The following is a 14,790-nucleotide window of genomic DNA, read 5'->3' as shown; positions in this document are numbered from 1 at the left end:
ATGTGGACAGAGAGCTTTCGATATCGGCCCCCGTTATATGAACAGCATTTCAGCGCTTTTCAACTGAGCGGGCGTACTTGCGTGTCGCCTTGAATGGAGCTGTAGGCGATGTGACAGCTTCGCGGCTCCCAAGTGACAGACGTCAGCTATCAAGGAATTTTAAAAGGACTACAGCGGTTTGGTCACACAACGCGACACACCCAGCTCCTTGTGACTGCTTGTAGCACATTACACGGAAAGGCAGTCAGAGGTTGACCGCAACCGGTATTTCTAAAACAAGCTATACATAATGCAGGAGTCTCTAATTACGCAGAGGTGACGGTGGGCAGCTGCCGACCAGTCGAAAGATTGATGACGAAGAAGACGACAAAGACATCTACATCTACATTTATACTCCGCAAGCCACCCAACGGTGTGTGGCGGAGGGCACTTTACGTGCCACTGTCACTACCTCCCTTTCCTGTTCCAGTCGCGTATGGTTCGCGGGAAGAACGACTGTCTGAAAGCCTCCGTGCGCGCTCTAATCTCTCTAATTTTACATTCGTGATCTCCTCGGGAGGTATAAGTAGGGGGGAGCAATATATTCGATACCTCGTCCAGAAACGCACCCTCTCGACACCTGGACAGCAAGCTGCACCGCGATGCAGAGCGCCTCTCTTGCAGAGTCTGCCACTCGAGTTTGTTAAACATCTGTCACGCTTACCAAATAAACCCGTGACGAAACGCGCCGCTCTTCTTTGGATCTTCTCTATCTCCTCCGTCAACCCGATTTGGTACGGATCCCACACTGATGAGCAATACTCGAGTATAGGTCGAACGAGAGTTTTGTAAGCCACCTCCTTTGTTGATGGACTACATTTTCTAAGGACTCTCCCAATGAATCTCAACCTGGTACCCGCCTTACCAACAATTAATTTTATATGATCATTCCACTTCAAATCGTTCCGCACGCATACTCCCAGATATTTTACACAAATAACTGCTACCAGTGTTTGTTCCACTATCATATAATCATACAATAAAGGATCCTTCTTTCTATGTATTCGCAATACATTACATTTGTCTATGTTAAGGGTCAGTTGCCACTCCCTGCACCTGCGCTGCAGATCTTCCTGCATTTCGCTACAATTTTCTAATGCTGCTACTTCTCTGTATACTACAGCATCATCCGCGAAAAGCCGCATGGAACTTCCGACACTACCTACTAGGTCATTTATATATATTGTGAAAAGCAATGGTCCCATAACACTCCCCTGTGGCACGCCAGAGGTTACTTTAACGTCTGTAGACGTCTCTCCATTGATAACAACATGCTGTGTTCTGTTTGCTTAAAACTCTTCAATCCAGCCACACAGCTGGTTCGGCAATGAAAGAAAACCTTTTTTTGCGATAAAGTCTTTCTTTTCTTCTTCAAAATGCTCGCTCTGACTCTGGTACGTCAAAAACATGCTTATTGACGCGGTGGAAATAGATGGCCACTCATTTTTTTGTTTGACATCAGGGATCTAAAGAGTTCTTTGCGCGATGATTCAGGTGATAACAGGCAATGACACATTTTATTCGTGTGTTTTTCCGTCAGTGAATCAAATTTCTGAAGAGCTGCGAAGCAGGTGTCATTGCATGATGCTTCATGCGACGCTTTCGGCTGTTTTACCTGGTTTCGTCGATCACTTGTGGCAAGTAACTTGTTGTGTGCCATTCAGAATTATTTGGTCTTCTATTCCCTACAAGCCGGCCGGGCGGCCAAGCGGTTCTAGGCGCTACAGTCTGGAAACGCGCGACCGCTACGGTCGCAGGTTCGAATCCTGCCTAGGGCATGGATATGTTTGTTGTCCTTAGGTTCGTTAGGTTTAAGTAGTTTTAAGTTCTAGGGGACTGATGAGCTCAGATGTTTAGTGCGCAGAGCCATGTGAAGCATTTGAACACAGCATTGTATGATAGTGAAACATGGACTGTGGGAAAACGGGAACAGAAGAGAACAGAATCGGACAGGAAGGAAATATGTGGAGAAACTGACAAGAAGGAGGAACAGGACGGTAGGACATCCGTTAAGAGCCATTTGAACCATTTTGAACCATCAGAACAAAATAGCTTTCAGAATGAGATTTTCACTCTGCAGCGGTGTGTGCGCTGATATGAAACTTCCTGGCAGATTAAAACTGTTCGAGTCTCGGTCCGGCACACAGTTTTAATCTGCCAGGAAGTTTCAAAATAGCTTTGGTTCAGTACGAGACACCTGGACACTTCCCTTGTTGAAAGCCCTTCCTGGCACAAAGTAACAATGTGGACGCGATTGAACCGCGGTATTGACCTTTCAGGCATGGTTGAACTACAGATAACACGAGCCGTGTACCTTGTTCCTGGTGGAATGATTGGAAATGATCGTGTGTCGGGCCCCCTCCATATAACAGGCGCCGCTCATGCATGGTGGTTGTACGAGGTGCATTCAAGTTCTAAGGCCTCCGATTTTTTTCTCCGGACTGGAAAGAGATAAAAACATGCGCATTGTTTTAAAATGAGGCCGCGTTCATCGTCAATACGTCCCAGAGATGGCAGCACCGTACGGCAGATGGAATTTTACCGCCAGCGGCGAGAATGAGAACTGTTTTAAATACTTAAAATGGCGACGTTTTCCTTAATTGAACAGCGTGCAATCATTCGTGTTCTGAATTTGTGTGGTGTGAAACCAATTGAAATTCATCGACAGTTGAAGGAGACACGTGGTGATGGAGTTACGGATGTGTCGAAAGTGCGTTCGTGGGTGCGACAGTTTAATGAAGGCAGAACATCGTGTGACAACAAACCGAAACAACCTCGGGCTCGCACAAGTCGGTCTGACAACACGATCGAGAAAGTGGAGAGAATTGTTTTGGGGGATCGCCGAATGACTGTCGAACAGATCGCCTCCAGAGTTGGCATTTCTGTGGGTTCTGTGTACACAATCCTGCATGACGACCTGAAAATGGGAAAAGTGTCATCCAGGTGGGTGCCACGAATGCCGACGGAGGACCACACGGCTGCCTGTGTGGCATGTTGCCGAGCAATGTTGACGCGCAACGACAGCACGAATGGGACTTTCTTTTCGTCGGATGTGACAATGGATGAGACGTGGATGCCATTTTTGAATCCAGAAACAAATCGCCAGTCAGCTCAATGGAAGCACACAGATTCACCGCCACCAAAAAAATTTCGGTTAACCGCCAGTGCTGAAAAAATGATGGTGTCCATGTTCTGGGACAGCGAGCGCGTAATCCTTACCCATTGCGTTCCAAAGGGCACTACGGTAACAGGTGAATCCTACGAAAATGTTTTGAAGAGCAAATTCCTTCCTGCACTGCAACAAAAACGTCCGGGAAGGGCTGCGCGTGTGCTGTTTCACCGAGACAACGCACCCGCACATCGAGCTAATGTTACGCAACAGTTTCTTCTTGATAACAACTTTGAAGTGATTCCTCGTGCTCCCTACTCACCTGACCTGGCTCCTAGTGACTTTTGACTTTCTCCAACAATGAAAGACACTCTCCGTGGCCGCACATTCACCAGCCGTGCTGCTATTGCCTCAGCGATTTTCCAGTGGTCAAAACAGACTCCTAAAGAAGCCTTCGCCGCTGCCATGGAATCGTGGCGTCAGCGTTGTGAAAAATGTGTACGTCTGCAGGGCGATTACGTCGAGAAGTAACGCCAGTTTCATCGATTTCGGGTGAGTATTTAATTAGAAAAAAAAAATCGGAGGCCTTAGAACTTGAATGCACATCGTATTTCGTGAAATATTCATAGTGATCACCGACTCGTACAGTTTATTTTCTCTGTTATGAGACTCGTGTGTTAACTGCAGCACCCAGCATACGCTACCGAGACCAGACAGACAGCAAGTGGTCACGCTTTCTGCTCCGGCGTGCGGAGCAAGCGGTAGGAGTGTGTGTGTGTGTGTGTGTGTGTGTGTGTGTGTGTGTGTGTGTGGGTGTGTGAGAGAGAGAGAGAGAGAGAAAGAGAGAGAGAGAGAGAGAGAGAGAGAGAGAGAGAGAGAATGTGAGCGACTGTACGGCGTTGCCTTCCAGTTGACCTCCAATGTTCTCGCCGACCTTGCTTTCCGTCGAGTGGACACCAAGTTTCCGTCACAGCTGGCCAAGCTGCAGAGGTAACGGACTGGCACTGAAAAGCCTTGGTAAGTATCATCCACATGGAAATGATTTTATTTCACGACTGCCCAGTTCTCATGTCCACGTAAGCCTACATTTACACTGTGAGTACGGACGGGCAAACGAGAGCGTGAATGTGGAAACGCGAAGCTGTGTGTTGCGGTCTCCGCGTAACGGAGGTTCTCACACGGATTGTGTGGGAATACGTAGCCTAGCAGCGCTGAGCAAACAAAATTTCGCGAAAGCACGAAATACGCTTCCGCTCCTGGTCTGCCACAGAAATATGATTACGCTCGAGTTCAGTATTTCTAATGGCAATTTTGTTGATGATTTGTGTCTCTGCATATTGACTAATTTCGAACTCATCGAGGGAATGGCTTTCTTTCAGGAAATTCACTACTGGCCATTAAAATTGCTACACCAAGAAGAAATGCAGATGATAAACGGGTATTCATTGGACAAATATATTGTACTAGAATTGACATGTGATTACATTTTCACGCAATTTTTGTGCATAGATCCTGAGAAATCAGTACCCAGAACAACCACCTCTGGCCGTAATAGCGGCCTCGGTACGCCTGGGCATTGAGTCAGACATAGGATGGCGTCTACAGGTACAGCTGCCGGTGCAGCTTCAACACGATACCACAGTTCATCAAGAGTAGTTACTGGCGTATTGTGACGAGCTAGTTGCTCGGCCACCATTGACCAGACGTTTTCAATTGGTGAGAGATCTGGAGAATGTGCTGGCCAGGGCAGCAGTCGAACATTTACTGTATCCAGAAAGGACCTGCAACACGCGGTCGTGCAATATCCTGCTGAATAGAGTTTCGCAGGGATCGAATGAAGGATAGAGCCACACGTCGTAACACATCTGAAATGTAAGGTCCACAGTTCAGAGTGCCATCAACGCGAACAACAGGTGCCCGAGACGTGTAACCAATGGCACCCCATGCCATCACGCCGGGTGACACGCCAGTATGGCGATGACGAATACACGATTCCAATGTGCGTTCACCGCGATGTCGCCAAACACGGATGCGACCATCCTGATGCTGTAAACAGAAACTGGATTCATGCGAAAAAATGACGTTTTGCCATTCGTGCACCCAGGTTCGTCGTCGAGTACACCATCGTAGGTGCTCCTGTCTGTGATGCAGCGTCAAGGGTAACCGCAGCCATCGTCTCCGAGCTGATAGTCCGTGCTGCTGCACACGTCGTCGAACTGTTGGTGCATTTGGTTGTTGACTTGGAAACGTCCCCATCTCTCGACTCAGGGATCGAGACGTGGCTGCACGATCCGTTACAGCCGTGCGGATAAGATGCCTGTCATCTCGACTGCTAGCGATACGAGGCCGTTGGGATCCAGCACGGCGTTCCGTGTTACCCTCCTGAACCCACCGATTCCATATTCTGCTAACAGTCATTCGATCTCGACCAACGCGAGCAGCAATTTTGCGGTACGATAAACCGCAATCGCGATAGGCTACAATCCGACCTTTATCAAAGTCGGAAACGTGATGGTACGCATTTCTCCTCCCTACACGAGGCGTCACAACAACGTTTCACCAGGCAACGCCGGTCAACTGTTGTTTGTGTGCGAGAAATCGGTTGGAAGCTTTCCTCATGTCAGCACGTTGTAGGTGTCGCCATCGGCGCCAACCTTGTGTGAATGCTCTGAAAAGCTAATCGTTTGCATATCACAGCCTCTTCTTCCTGTCTGTTAAATTTCGCGTCTGTAGCGTCATATTCGTGGTGTAGCAATTTTAATGACCAGTGGTGTATGTGTCAGTCATCGATCTTTGGACACGTAAATGATACTCTTCCAAGATGTTTTGCTAGTTACAGAAATTATTGAACTATACGGCATCAGCCGCTGAATTGTCAGAACATCGATACTGTCGATATCCTCCTGCATGGCTATTTTCATCTCAGCAACGGTTTTGGAGTTACTAAAATGTAGACTTTCACGGCCGGAAATATCATGTCCATTATAATTATGCGGGCTGTTATGCCGTGGTCGGTTGATGAATTCTGTGTCGATTCCCAACGTTTCGTTTCCGACTGCGGGAGACATCTTCAAGGGAGTCCGTAGCTCAATGGAAGGTCCAACACACCCACTGGCTCGCTACTGACTGAGCGATATTCCTCATGCCACGGTGACTACCGAACGGTGGGTGTGTTGGACCTTCCATTGAGCTACGGACCCCCTTGAAGATGTCTCCCGCAGTCGGAGACGAAACGTTGGGAATCGACACAGAATTCATCAACCGACCACGGCATAACAGCCCGGATAATTATAATGGACGGTTTTGGAGTTACTGCTGCACACCTTGTCTTTAATGCAGTCCCACAAAAAGGAGTCGCATGTGTTCAGATCCGGAGAATATGGCTGGCAATCGAGGCCCATGCTAGTAACCTCTGGGTACCCCAGAGCCAGAATGCGGTCCCCAAGTGCCCTTCCAGGACATCAAACACTCTTCTGCTTCGACTGGGACGACCTCCGTGTTGCACGAACCACATCTTGTCGAAATCAGGGTCACTTTGGATAATGGGGATGAAATCATCTTCCAAAACCTTCACACACTGTTCGGTAGTCACCGTGCCATCGAGGAATATCGCACCGATTATTCCGTGACTAGACACTGCACACCACAGAGGCACCCGTTGAGGGTGAACGGACTTCTCGATTACGAAATGCGGATTCTCGGTCCCCCAAACGCGCCAAATTTGATTACTGACTAACCATACTAATTCCCATCATGCCTTGCGGCCAACTGTGCAGTTTGAACGTCCTAAGGGAGACCGTTCAGAAGGTATGACAATTTTATTTCATTTACTTCAATAATTGTCGCGCTGTACAAAGTAGTTGTGCATTTTAAGAGCATAAAATAAAAAATTAAGTCACTGGTATGACAGGAACGATCATTCGACGCAAAAACATCTCGCACACATGGGCTTTAAAGTGCGTACCTTACGGGCTACTGAGCACTTCCTCGTCTTCGATACTGTGAAACACATCTCTTCCGCTGCAAGATCTTTGCTTTCCATACTGTTTTAAAACAACAAAATATGGTACAGTAAACGTGGTGCATATCTTAAAAGCTATGAGCACTTATTCATGTTCGCTACTGTAAAACACATATCTTCTACTGAACAAGAGGTCATAGCTCTCATTCTAGAGCCTATGTTTACCAGAAATTTTGTTGTTGTTTTAATCCATACCAGCTCGTCCCAAAATATGGAAAGCAAAAAGCTTGCTGTAGAAGGGATTTACTTCATAGTTTGGAAGATTAAGACTTGCTTACAGCTCTTCAAGTATGCGCTTTAGATCCAATATTTACTAGACTTTTTTTTGTTCCCAGTGGTAGTTCCTGTGTCATATCTCTGAATACTAATCATTCCTCCTCAGTCACGCTCTATAACTGGTAATGGTGAGAGAGAAAATGTCGAAAGGGAATGAATGGAATGAATCAGCTGGTGATAACGAAATGATACACTGAAAACAGTGAACGAGTATCGCATATTTGGACAGCACAATAACTGATGACGACCAAAGTAGAGACGGTATAAAATTCAGGTTGTCAACAGGAAGAAATGGGTTTCTGAAAAAACTTTTATCAAATATGTTAGCGGTTGAAAGCTTTTTTTTTTTGTGAAGGTACTTGTATGGAACTGAAACGTGGATGATAAGCAGTTTAGAGAGAAGGTTCTGAAATAGTGATGCTACATAGGAAAATACTGATGATTAGGTGAGTAGATCGTATAACTAATGAGGAGTTATTGAACGGAACGGACGCAAAATTAAATACAGGGTGTCCCAGAAAAGTTGCGACGAACTTCGATGCAGTGCAGGGGATAAACTGCGGATGGAAACCCGTGTCCGAGGGCATTATCCACCGAGGCAACAGAGCACACAGCCTTCATGGTAAACACGGCTGTCCTATGCAGAAACAATGTCACTGTCTGTGTTACAAATTCATTAACACCTTCCGACGGAAGAGGGCAACAGTATTTTGCATGACGAAATCAGTTATTGACAAAACAAACTTGAAATTATGTATAATTCGAGATCCAGCGCTCCTATATATGCCGTCATCACTGAATCACATCAGTTTGCCCTCAAGAGAGCAGTGTGTCACGATAAACGCTTCGGACATTAGCCTCAATATCACATAATAACGTCTGTAAGCAACAGCTTTATAATTCTACAGATAAAACATACGGCCTTCAGTGCAGAAACCTGATATTACAGTCGCAGAGATCGCATGTTTCATTTCACGCAAGCGCACAACGTAGTCAGTGTTAATGGGCAACACAGTATTAACTGAGTCGCATATGTGGCCACTAATGAAAATTTGTTCGTAGCCGGTAGTCGAATCCTTGACATACTACTTAACAATTAACAATTAGACTATTTAAATATGTCTCCAAGAATGACGAAAGCTTTGTCACTGACGTTCCCACCTATGATTTCACTACCAGATGTTCTACCACGAATCATGTGTGAACAGAATAGCAACAACGGGAAAACGGAGTCTCGCGAAAGCAGGAAGAGTTAGTATGGCACAAAAATTTTATTACGTTGATTTCAGCACTTCTGAGAAAGGCTTAACTGATATTTCGAGTCGTTGCATTTTGACTGAGTTCATCCTCATCGAGTCATTGATTTAATTTCAGTAAATACAATTGAATTCATGTTAATTTAAATCTCGATCGGTGGTTACATAAATGATAAATTTCCACAATGTTTCATTAGCTGCAGAACACTGAAAAAGTGTTTTAATTATTATTGTAAAATTTAGATACGAACTTCATTTTTAATAGCTTCTCACTAATATTTCGATCCCCCTTCGTCTGACAATCTATCAGTTTTAAAAATAAAAAAACGTTTTAATTAAATGCTTCGTTACCCTAAAAACTCGTAGAGAATCCGTAGAACGTAGAGATACCTGTACCGTCTACACAAGGGAAAAAAAAAAATCCATTTTTCGATTAAACCAACATCATTACGAACGAACGTAAATTTTGTACACATATTAACTATAGATAGTTATAAAGTTTTCAAATAAATGTAATATCACCGTATCGTCTCCTAAAAATTCGTATAACTCTTTTTAGCAATGGCTGTATGACTTACATTAAAAATGCCTTTCATTTCTTGATTGAACCAATTTGATTCGAACATGTATCAGTCTACATAGGTTTTTCACATCCATCAGCAGAAGAATGTTATAAAGTTTTTAAATAAATAACTTTAACCTATAACGACCTAGGAAATTTCTGTTACTCGTGAGAAACGGTTGTACGGCTTACATGAAAGTAATATCACCTCTCATTTCTTGACTGATTGAATTTTATTACGACTGCGTGCGAACAAAGGTAAATTTTGCAGATCTACAGTATTAGTCGAAGACATGTGGTAAATATAAGTGTCTGTTATCACTTATAACAGGACACTTATTATAATTTTCTCCTCAGATCTCACGTTGTCATATACAGTTCACAACACTGAGCTGTATATTTAACGTAAGACACAGGAGTTCTACGCAAAAAAAAAAAAAAAAAAAAAAAAAAAACCTCACGAAATTTAACAGCCCTGCCGGTAAGAACTATGTAGAAATCTAACAGGCGATTCGTAGCACTTTTTACTGTGCACCAAGAAATGTAATAAAATATAGAAAAGAACAAAGAAACAGCTGACAGTGCACAGAAGAGAAAGCACAAGGAACGGAAGAGTACTCACTTTATAACCGTCTGCTTCATGCTGTTGGTCATCGCCGTTGGAGAATTAAAGAGATCGAAGCTCCTCTGAGCTCCGAACAATTAACGGTTAAGAAGTAAGTGCCCCTTTCCGCGTTTTATCACAGTTTATCAGCGTAGAATTTATTTTCGCCGCGTGCCGGAAATGTGTTTCTCGGTTTAGAAACCTGGAACGTCAGTTGCACGACGTGCGAAGCAACAATGCGTTATTCGTACAGTCGCCGTCAAAGCTCTTCGATACGAGAGTCAGAGACGTGTCTACGGCAGCAAAGATAATAATTAACTCGCGCCGCCTGTTGCTTCCGACGGCGATTGTCGAGCACTGCGATGGAAAGGCGCCGGCCTGCAGTACTTGTAACGTCAGGCGACAGCCAATGGCGTCCCGTCGGGTCGCGCGCCGTCAAATGGGGGAGTTGGCGCGGCGGCGGAAAGGAGGGGGTAGTGGAAGGGCGCGGGGGGGGGGGCGGGGGGGGGAGGGAAGACAGTCGCTCGGCGTCTTGGCCGGAAACAGTTGACGGCCCGGTTGCATTCTAAACACAAGAGACCCCATCAGAATGCCGCGTTGCTAGCGCCTTGATTAGACCGACTCCGTGAGTTGGAAAACGCAGCCGCGGGCCCTTTTAAGCTTCGTCAACATAGACGAGCGCGCGCATTAGTCAAGTTCAACGCCTCTTCAAGGACGGTTTTACGTAACCCAAATAGGAATGCGCTATCGGTGACGGGCCTGTTAGGAAAAGATTAGATGAGAAACTTTTACTATCTGATACAACGAATGATTCACCCTCGGACAGAATATACACCGCTACTGACGTTCGTGACGTATTCAGATTGTTAGCTGCCCCTGCAACTGACCCCACACCACGAGTTTCACAGGCAATTAATGCTCTTACCGTGTTCTTTTCGAAATTTCAGTCAACCACAGCCACTATCGCAAGAGAATCAGCGTTTACTTAGTCTTTGGAATAGCTTACCCCTCCTCTGCCTGTTATTCTCATAACTATCATCGCCATCATCATCACCAGCTGTGTATCATGTTGTTGTTGTGGTCTTCAGTCCTGAGACTGGTTTGATGCAGCTCTCCATGCTACTCTATCCTGTGCAAGCTTCTTCATCTCCCACTACCTACTGCAACCTACATCCTTCTGAATCTGCTTAGTGTATTCATCTCTTGGTCTCCCCCTACGATTTTTACCCTCCACGCTGCCCTCCAATACTAAATTGGTGATCCCTTGATGACTCAGAATGTGTCCTGTCAACCAGTACCTTCCTCTAATCAGGTTGGTCATAAATTTCTTTTCTCCACAATTCTGTGCAGTACCTCCTCATTAGTTACAAGATCTACCCCACCTAATCATCAGCTTTCTTTGTACCATCACATTTTCGAAAGCTATTCTTTCCTTCTTCTCTAAACTCTTTATTGTCCATATTTCACTTCCCTATGTGGCTACACTCCATATAAACACTTTCATAAAGGCTTCCTAACACTTGAACCTACATTCAGTTTTAACAAATTTCTTCTCTTCAGAAACGTTTCTCTTGCCACTGACAGTTTACATTCCATAACCTCTCTAGTTCAGCCATCATCTACTAATCTTAGTTTCTCATTCACTGATCTAATTCCCTCAGTATTACCTTATTTAATTCGACTATGTTCCATTGTTTTTTCTTTTAATGGTGGTCATCTTACATCCTCCTTTCAAGAAACTGCCCATTCTGTTCCACTGCCGTTCCAAGTCCTTCACATTGTCTGAGAGAATTACAATTTCGTCAACAAACTCGAAGTTTTCATTTCCCCAGGGAACGTCTGACGAGTGTAACCCCTATGTTTGCGTGGTAGAGTAATGGTGATGTACGCATACGTGGAGAACTTGTTTGCGCAGTAATCCCTGACATAGTGTAGCTGAGACGGAATGAGGGGAACCAGCCCGTATTCGCCGAAGCAGATGGAAAACTGTCCAAAAACCATCCACATCCCGCTACAGAAATCTGTGCGTTAGACCGCTCAGCTAACCAGGCAGGCCACGCTGGCCTTCTACATCTACATCTACATCCATACTCCGCAAGCCACCTGACGGTGTGTGGCGGAGGGTACCTTGAGTACCTCTATCGGTTCTCCCTTCTATTCCAGTCTCGTATTGTTCGTGGAAAGGAGGATTGTCGGTATGTCTCTATGTGGGCTCTAATCTCTCTGATTTTATCCTCATGGTCTCTTCGCGAGATATACGTAGGAGGGAGCAATATACTGCTCGACTCTTCGGTCAAGGTATGTTCTCGAAACTTTGACAAAAGCCCGTACCGAGCTACTGAGCGTCTCTCTTGCAGAGTCTTCCACTGGAGTTTATCTATCATCTCCGTAACGCTTTCGCGATTACTAAATGATCCTGTAACGAAGCGCGCTGCTCTCCGTCGGATCTTCTCTATATCTTCTATCAACCCTATCTGGTACGGATCCCACACTGCTGAGCAGTATTCGAGCAGTGGGCGAACAAGCGTACTGTAACCTACTTCCTTTGTTTTCGGATTGCATTTCCTTAGGATTCTTCCACTGAATCTCAGTCTGGCATCTGCTTTACCGACGATCAACATTATATGATCATTCCATTTTAAATCACTCCTAATGCGTACTCCCAGATAATTTATGGTATTAACTGCTTCCAGTTGCTGACCTGCTATTTTGTAGCTAAATGATAAAGGATCTATCTTTCTGTGTATTCGCAGCACATTACACTTGTCTACATTGAGATTCAATTGCGATTCCCTGCAGCATGCGTCAATTCGCTGCAGATCCTCCTGCATTTCAGTACAATTTTCCATTGTTACAACCTCTCGATACACCACAGCATCATCTGCAAAAAGCCTCAGTGAACTTCCGATGTCATCCACCAGGTCATTTATGTATATTGTGAATAGCAACGGTCCTACGCACAAGATGTCAAGTGGATAAAAATAGCGCATTATAAAAGGTTCATCACCAGTGAAATATTTAAAAACAAACAGCACTTTGTGCAACAGGCTATGTCCGTATACATTGAAAGGAGTGTACTGGGCCACACTTGGATCTGGCACCCGAAGATGATACGAATATTAATGTAAACTAAACTGAAACTATGATACACACATCAATTGAAGTTTTGCATCACCTCAGTTTCGGAACCTGTACAGACAAGTGGAATAGAGACCAACATAAACATCATTTCCACCCTTTTCATTGCTCATGGAAACCACACATTGCATGTTGATCACTCTACAGCAACAACTTCAGAGGTGGTGGTCCAGACTGCTGTACACACCGGTACCTCTAATAACAAGCAGCACGTCCTCTTGCAATGATGCGTGCCTACATTCGTCGCGGCGTACTATCCACAAGTTCAACAAGTCACTGTTGGTCCATATTGTTCCGCTCTCCAACGGCGATTCGGCGTGGTTGGTGGGTCATGTCGTCCATTAACAGCCCTTTTCAGTACATCCCAGGCATGTTCGATAGGTTTCATGTATGGAGAATATGCTGGCCACTCTAGTCGAGCTCGTTCACAAGATGTGCACGATGGGGGCGCGAATTGACGTCCATGAAGACGAATGCCTCGCCAATATACTGCCGATATGGTTGCACTATCGGTCGGAGGATGGCATTCACGTATCGCACAGCCGTTACGGCGCCTTCCGTGACCACCAGCGGCGTACGGCTGCCCCACATAATGCCACCCCAAAACAGCAGGGAACCTCCACCTTGCTGCACACGCTGGACAGTGTGCGTAAGGCTTTCAGCTTGAGCGGGTTGCCTCCAAACACGTCTCAGACGATTGTCTGGTTGAAGCCGTATGCGACACTCATCGGTGAAGAGAATGTGATGCCAATCCTGAGCGGTCCATTCGGCATGTTGTTGGGCCCATCTGTACCGCGCTGCATGGTGTCGTGGTTGCAAAGATGGACGTCGCCATGGATGTCGGGAGTGACGTTGCGCATCATGCAGCCTATCGCGCACAATTAGAGTCGTAACACGACCTCATGTGGCTGCACGAAAAGCATTATTCGACACGGTGGCGTTGCTGTCAGGATTGCTCCGAGCCATAATCGATATGGATCGGTCTTCCACTGCAGTAGTAGCCCTCGGGCGGCCTGAGCGAGGCATGTCATCGACAGTTCCTGTCTCTCTGTATCTCCTCCGTGTGCGAACAACATCGCTTTGGTTCACTCAGAGACGGCTGGACACTGCCCTTGTTGAGAGCCCTTCCTGGCACAGAGTAACAATGCGGACGCGATCGAACCGCGGTATTGACCGTTTAGGCACGGTTGAACTACAGACAACACGAGCCGTGTACCTCCTTCCTGGTGGAGTGACTGGAACTGATCGGCTGTCGGACCCCCTCCGTCTAATAGGCGCTGCTCATGCATGGTTGTTTACATCTTTGGGCGGGTCTAGTGACATCTGTGAACAGTCAAAGGGACTGTGTCTGTGATACAGTATCCACAGTCAACGTCTGTCTTCAGTTCTGGGAAGCGGGGTGATGCAAAACTTCTTTCGATGTGTGTATTATAAACTATGTATGTCTTTGATAGGCTTTATAAAGCGGAACACTGCGCACGGTCGAAGAGCCAAAGGTAGTGCTTCTGGTCTAAGATGGTAGTGTAGACGTACGAGAGCGCTTGGCCCACAGTTATTGTTGGTAGCAGTCTGTGGGGGAAAGACGATGGCGTAGGCAGTTTTTGTGGGGTGCTGTGTGAAGCCACCAAGTGTTAGATTAATTTAGATATGTCAATACTGTTGAACTTGGAAGCAGAAGTCATCAAAATGGCTCTGAGCACTATGGGACTTAACAGCTATGGTCATCAGTCCCCTAGAACTTAGAACCACTTAAACCTAACTAACCTAAGGACAGCACACAACACC

The 14,790-nt window shown here is 45.7% G+C and overlaps 1 protein-coding gene across 4 annotated transcripts in view; it reads right to left on the bottom strand.

Annotated features, from left to right (window-relative positions):
* LOC126108960 (neprilysin-2-like) overlaps positions 1-14,790 on the bottom strand; it is a 600,695-nt gene that overhangs the window by 325,367 nt on the left and 260,538 nt on the right. The window contains exon 1 of one of the 4 annotated variants that reach the window (XM_049914351.1): positions 9,886-10,287. The exons of the other annotated variants lie outside the window; for them this stretch is intronic. Coding sequence (XP_049770308.1) covers positions 9,886-9,917 — 32 coding nt within the window. The 5' untranslated portion in view covers positions 9,918-10,287. Of the gene's footprint in view, positions 1-9,885; positions 10,288-14,790 lie in introns of those variants that run through there. 4 annotated transcript variants of the gene reach the window in all.

This window comes from Schistocerca cancellata, chromosome 11 (assembly GCF_023864275.1).
Source record: "Schistocerca cancellata isolate TAMUIC-IGC-003103 chromosome 11, iqSchCanc2.1, whole genome shotgun sequence".
NCBI classification, from domain to species: Eukaryota; Metazoa; Arthropoda; class Insecta; order Orthoptera; family Acrididae; genus Schistocerca; species Schistocerca cancellata.
This window is presented reverse-complemented; position numbering and strand designations above follow the sequence as displayed.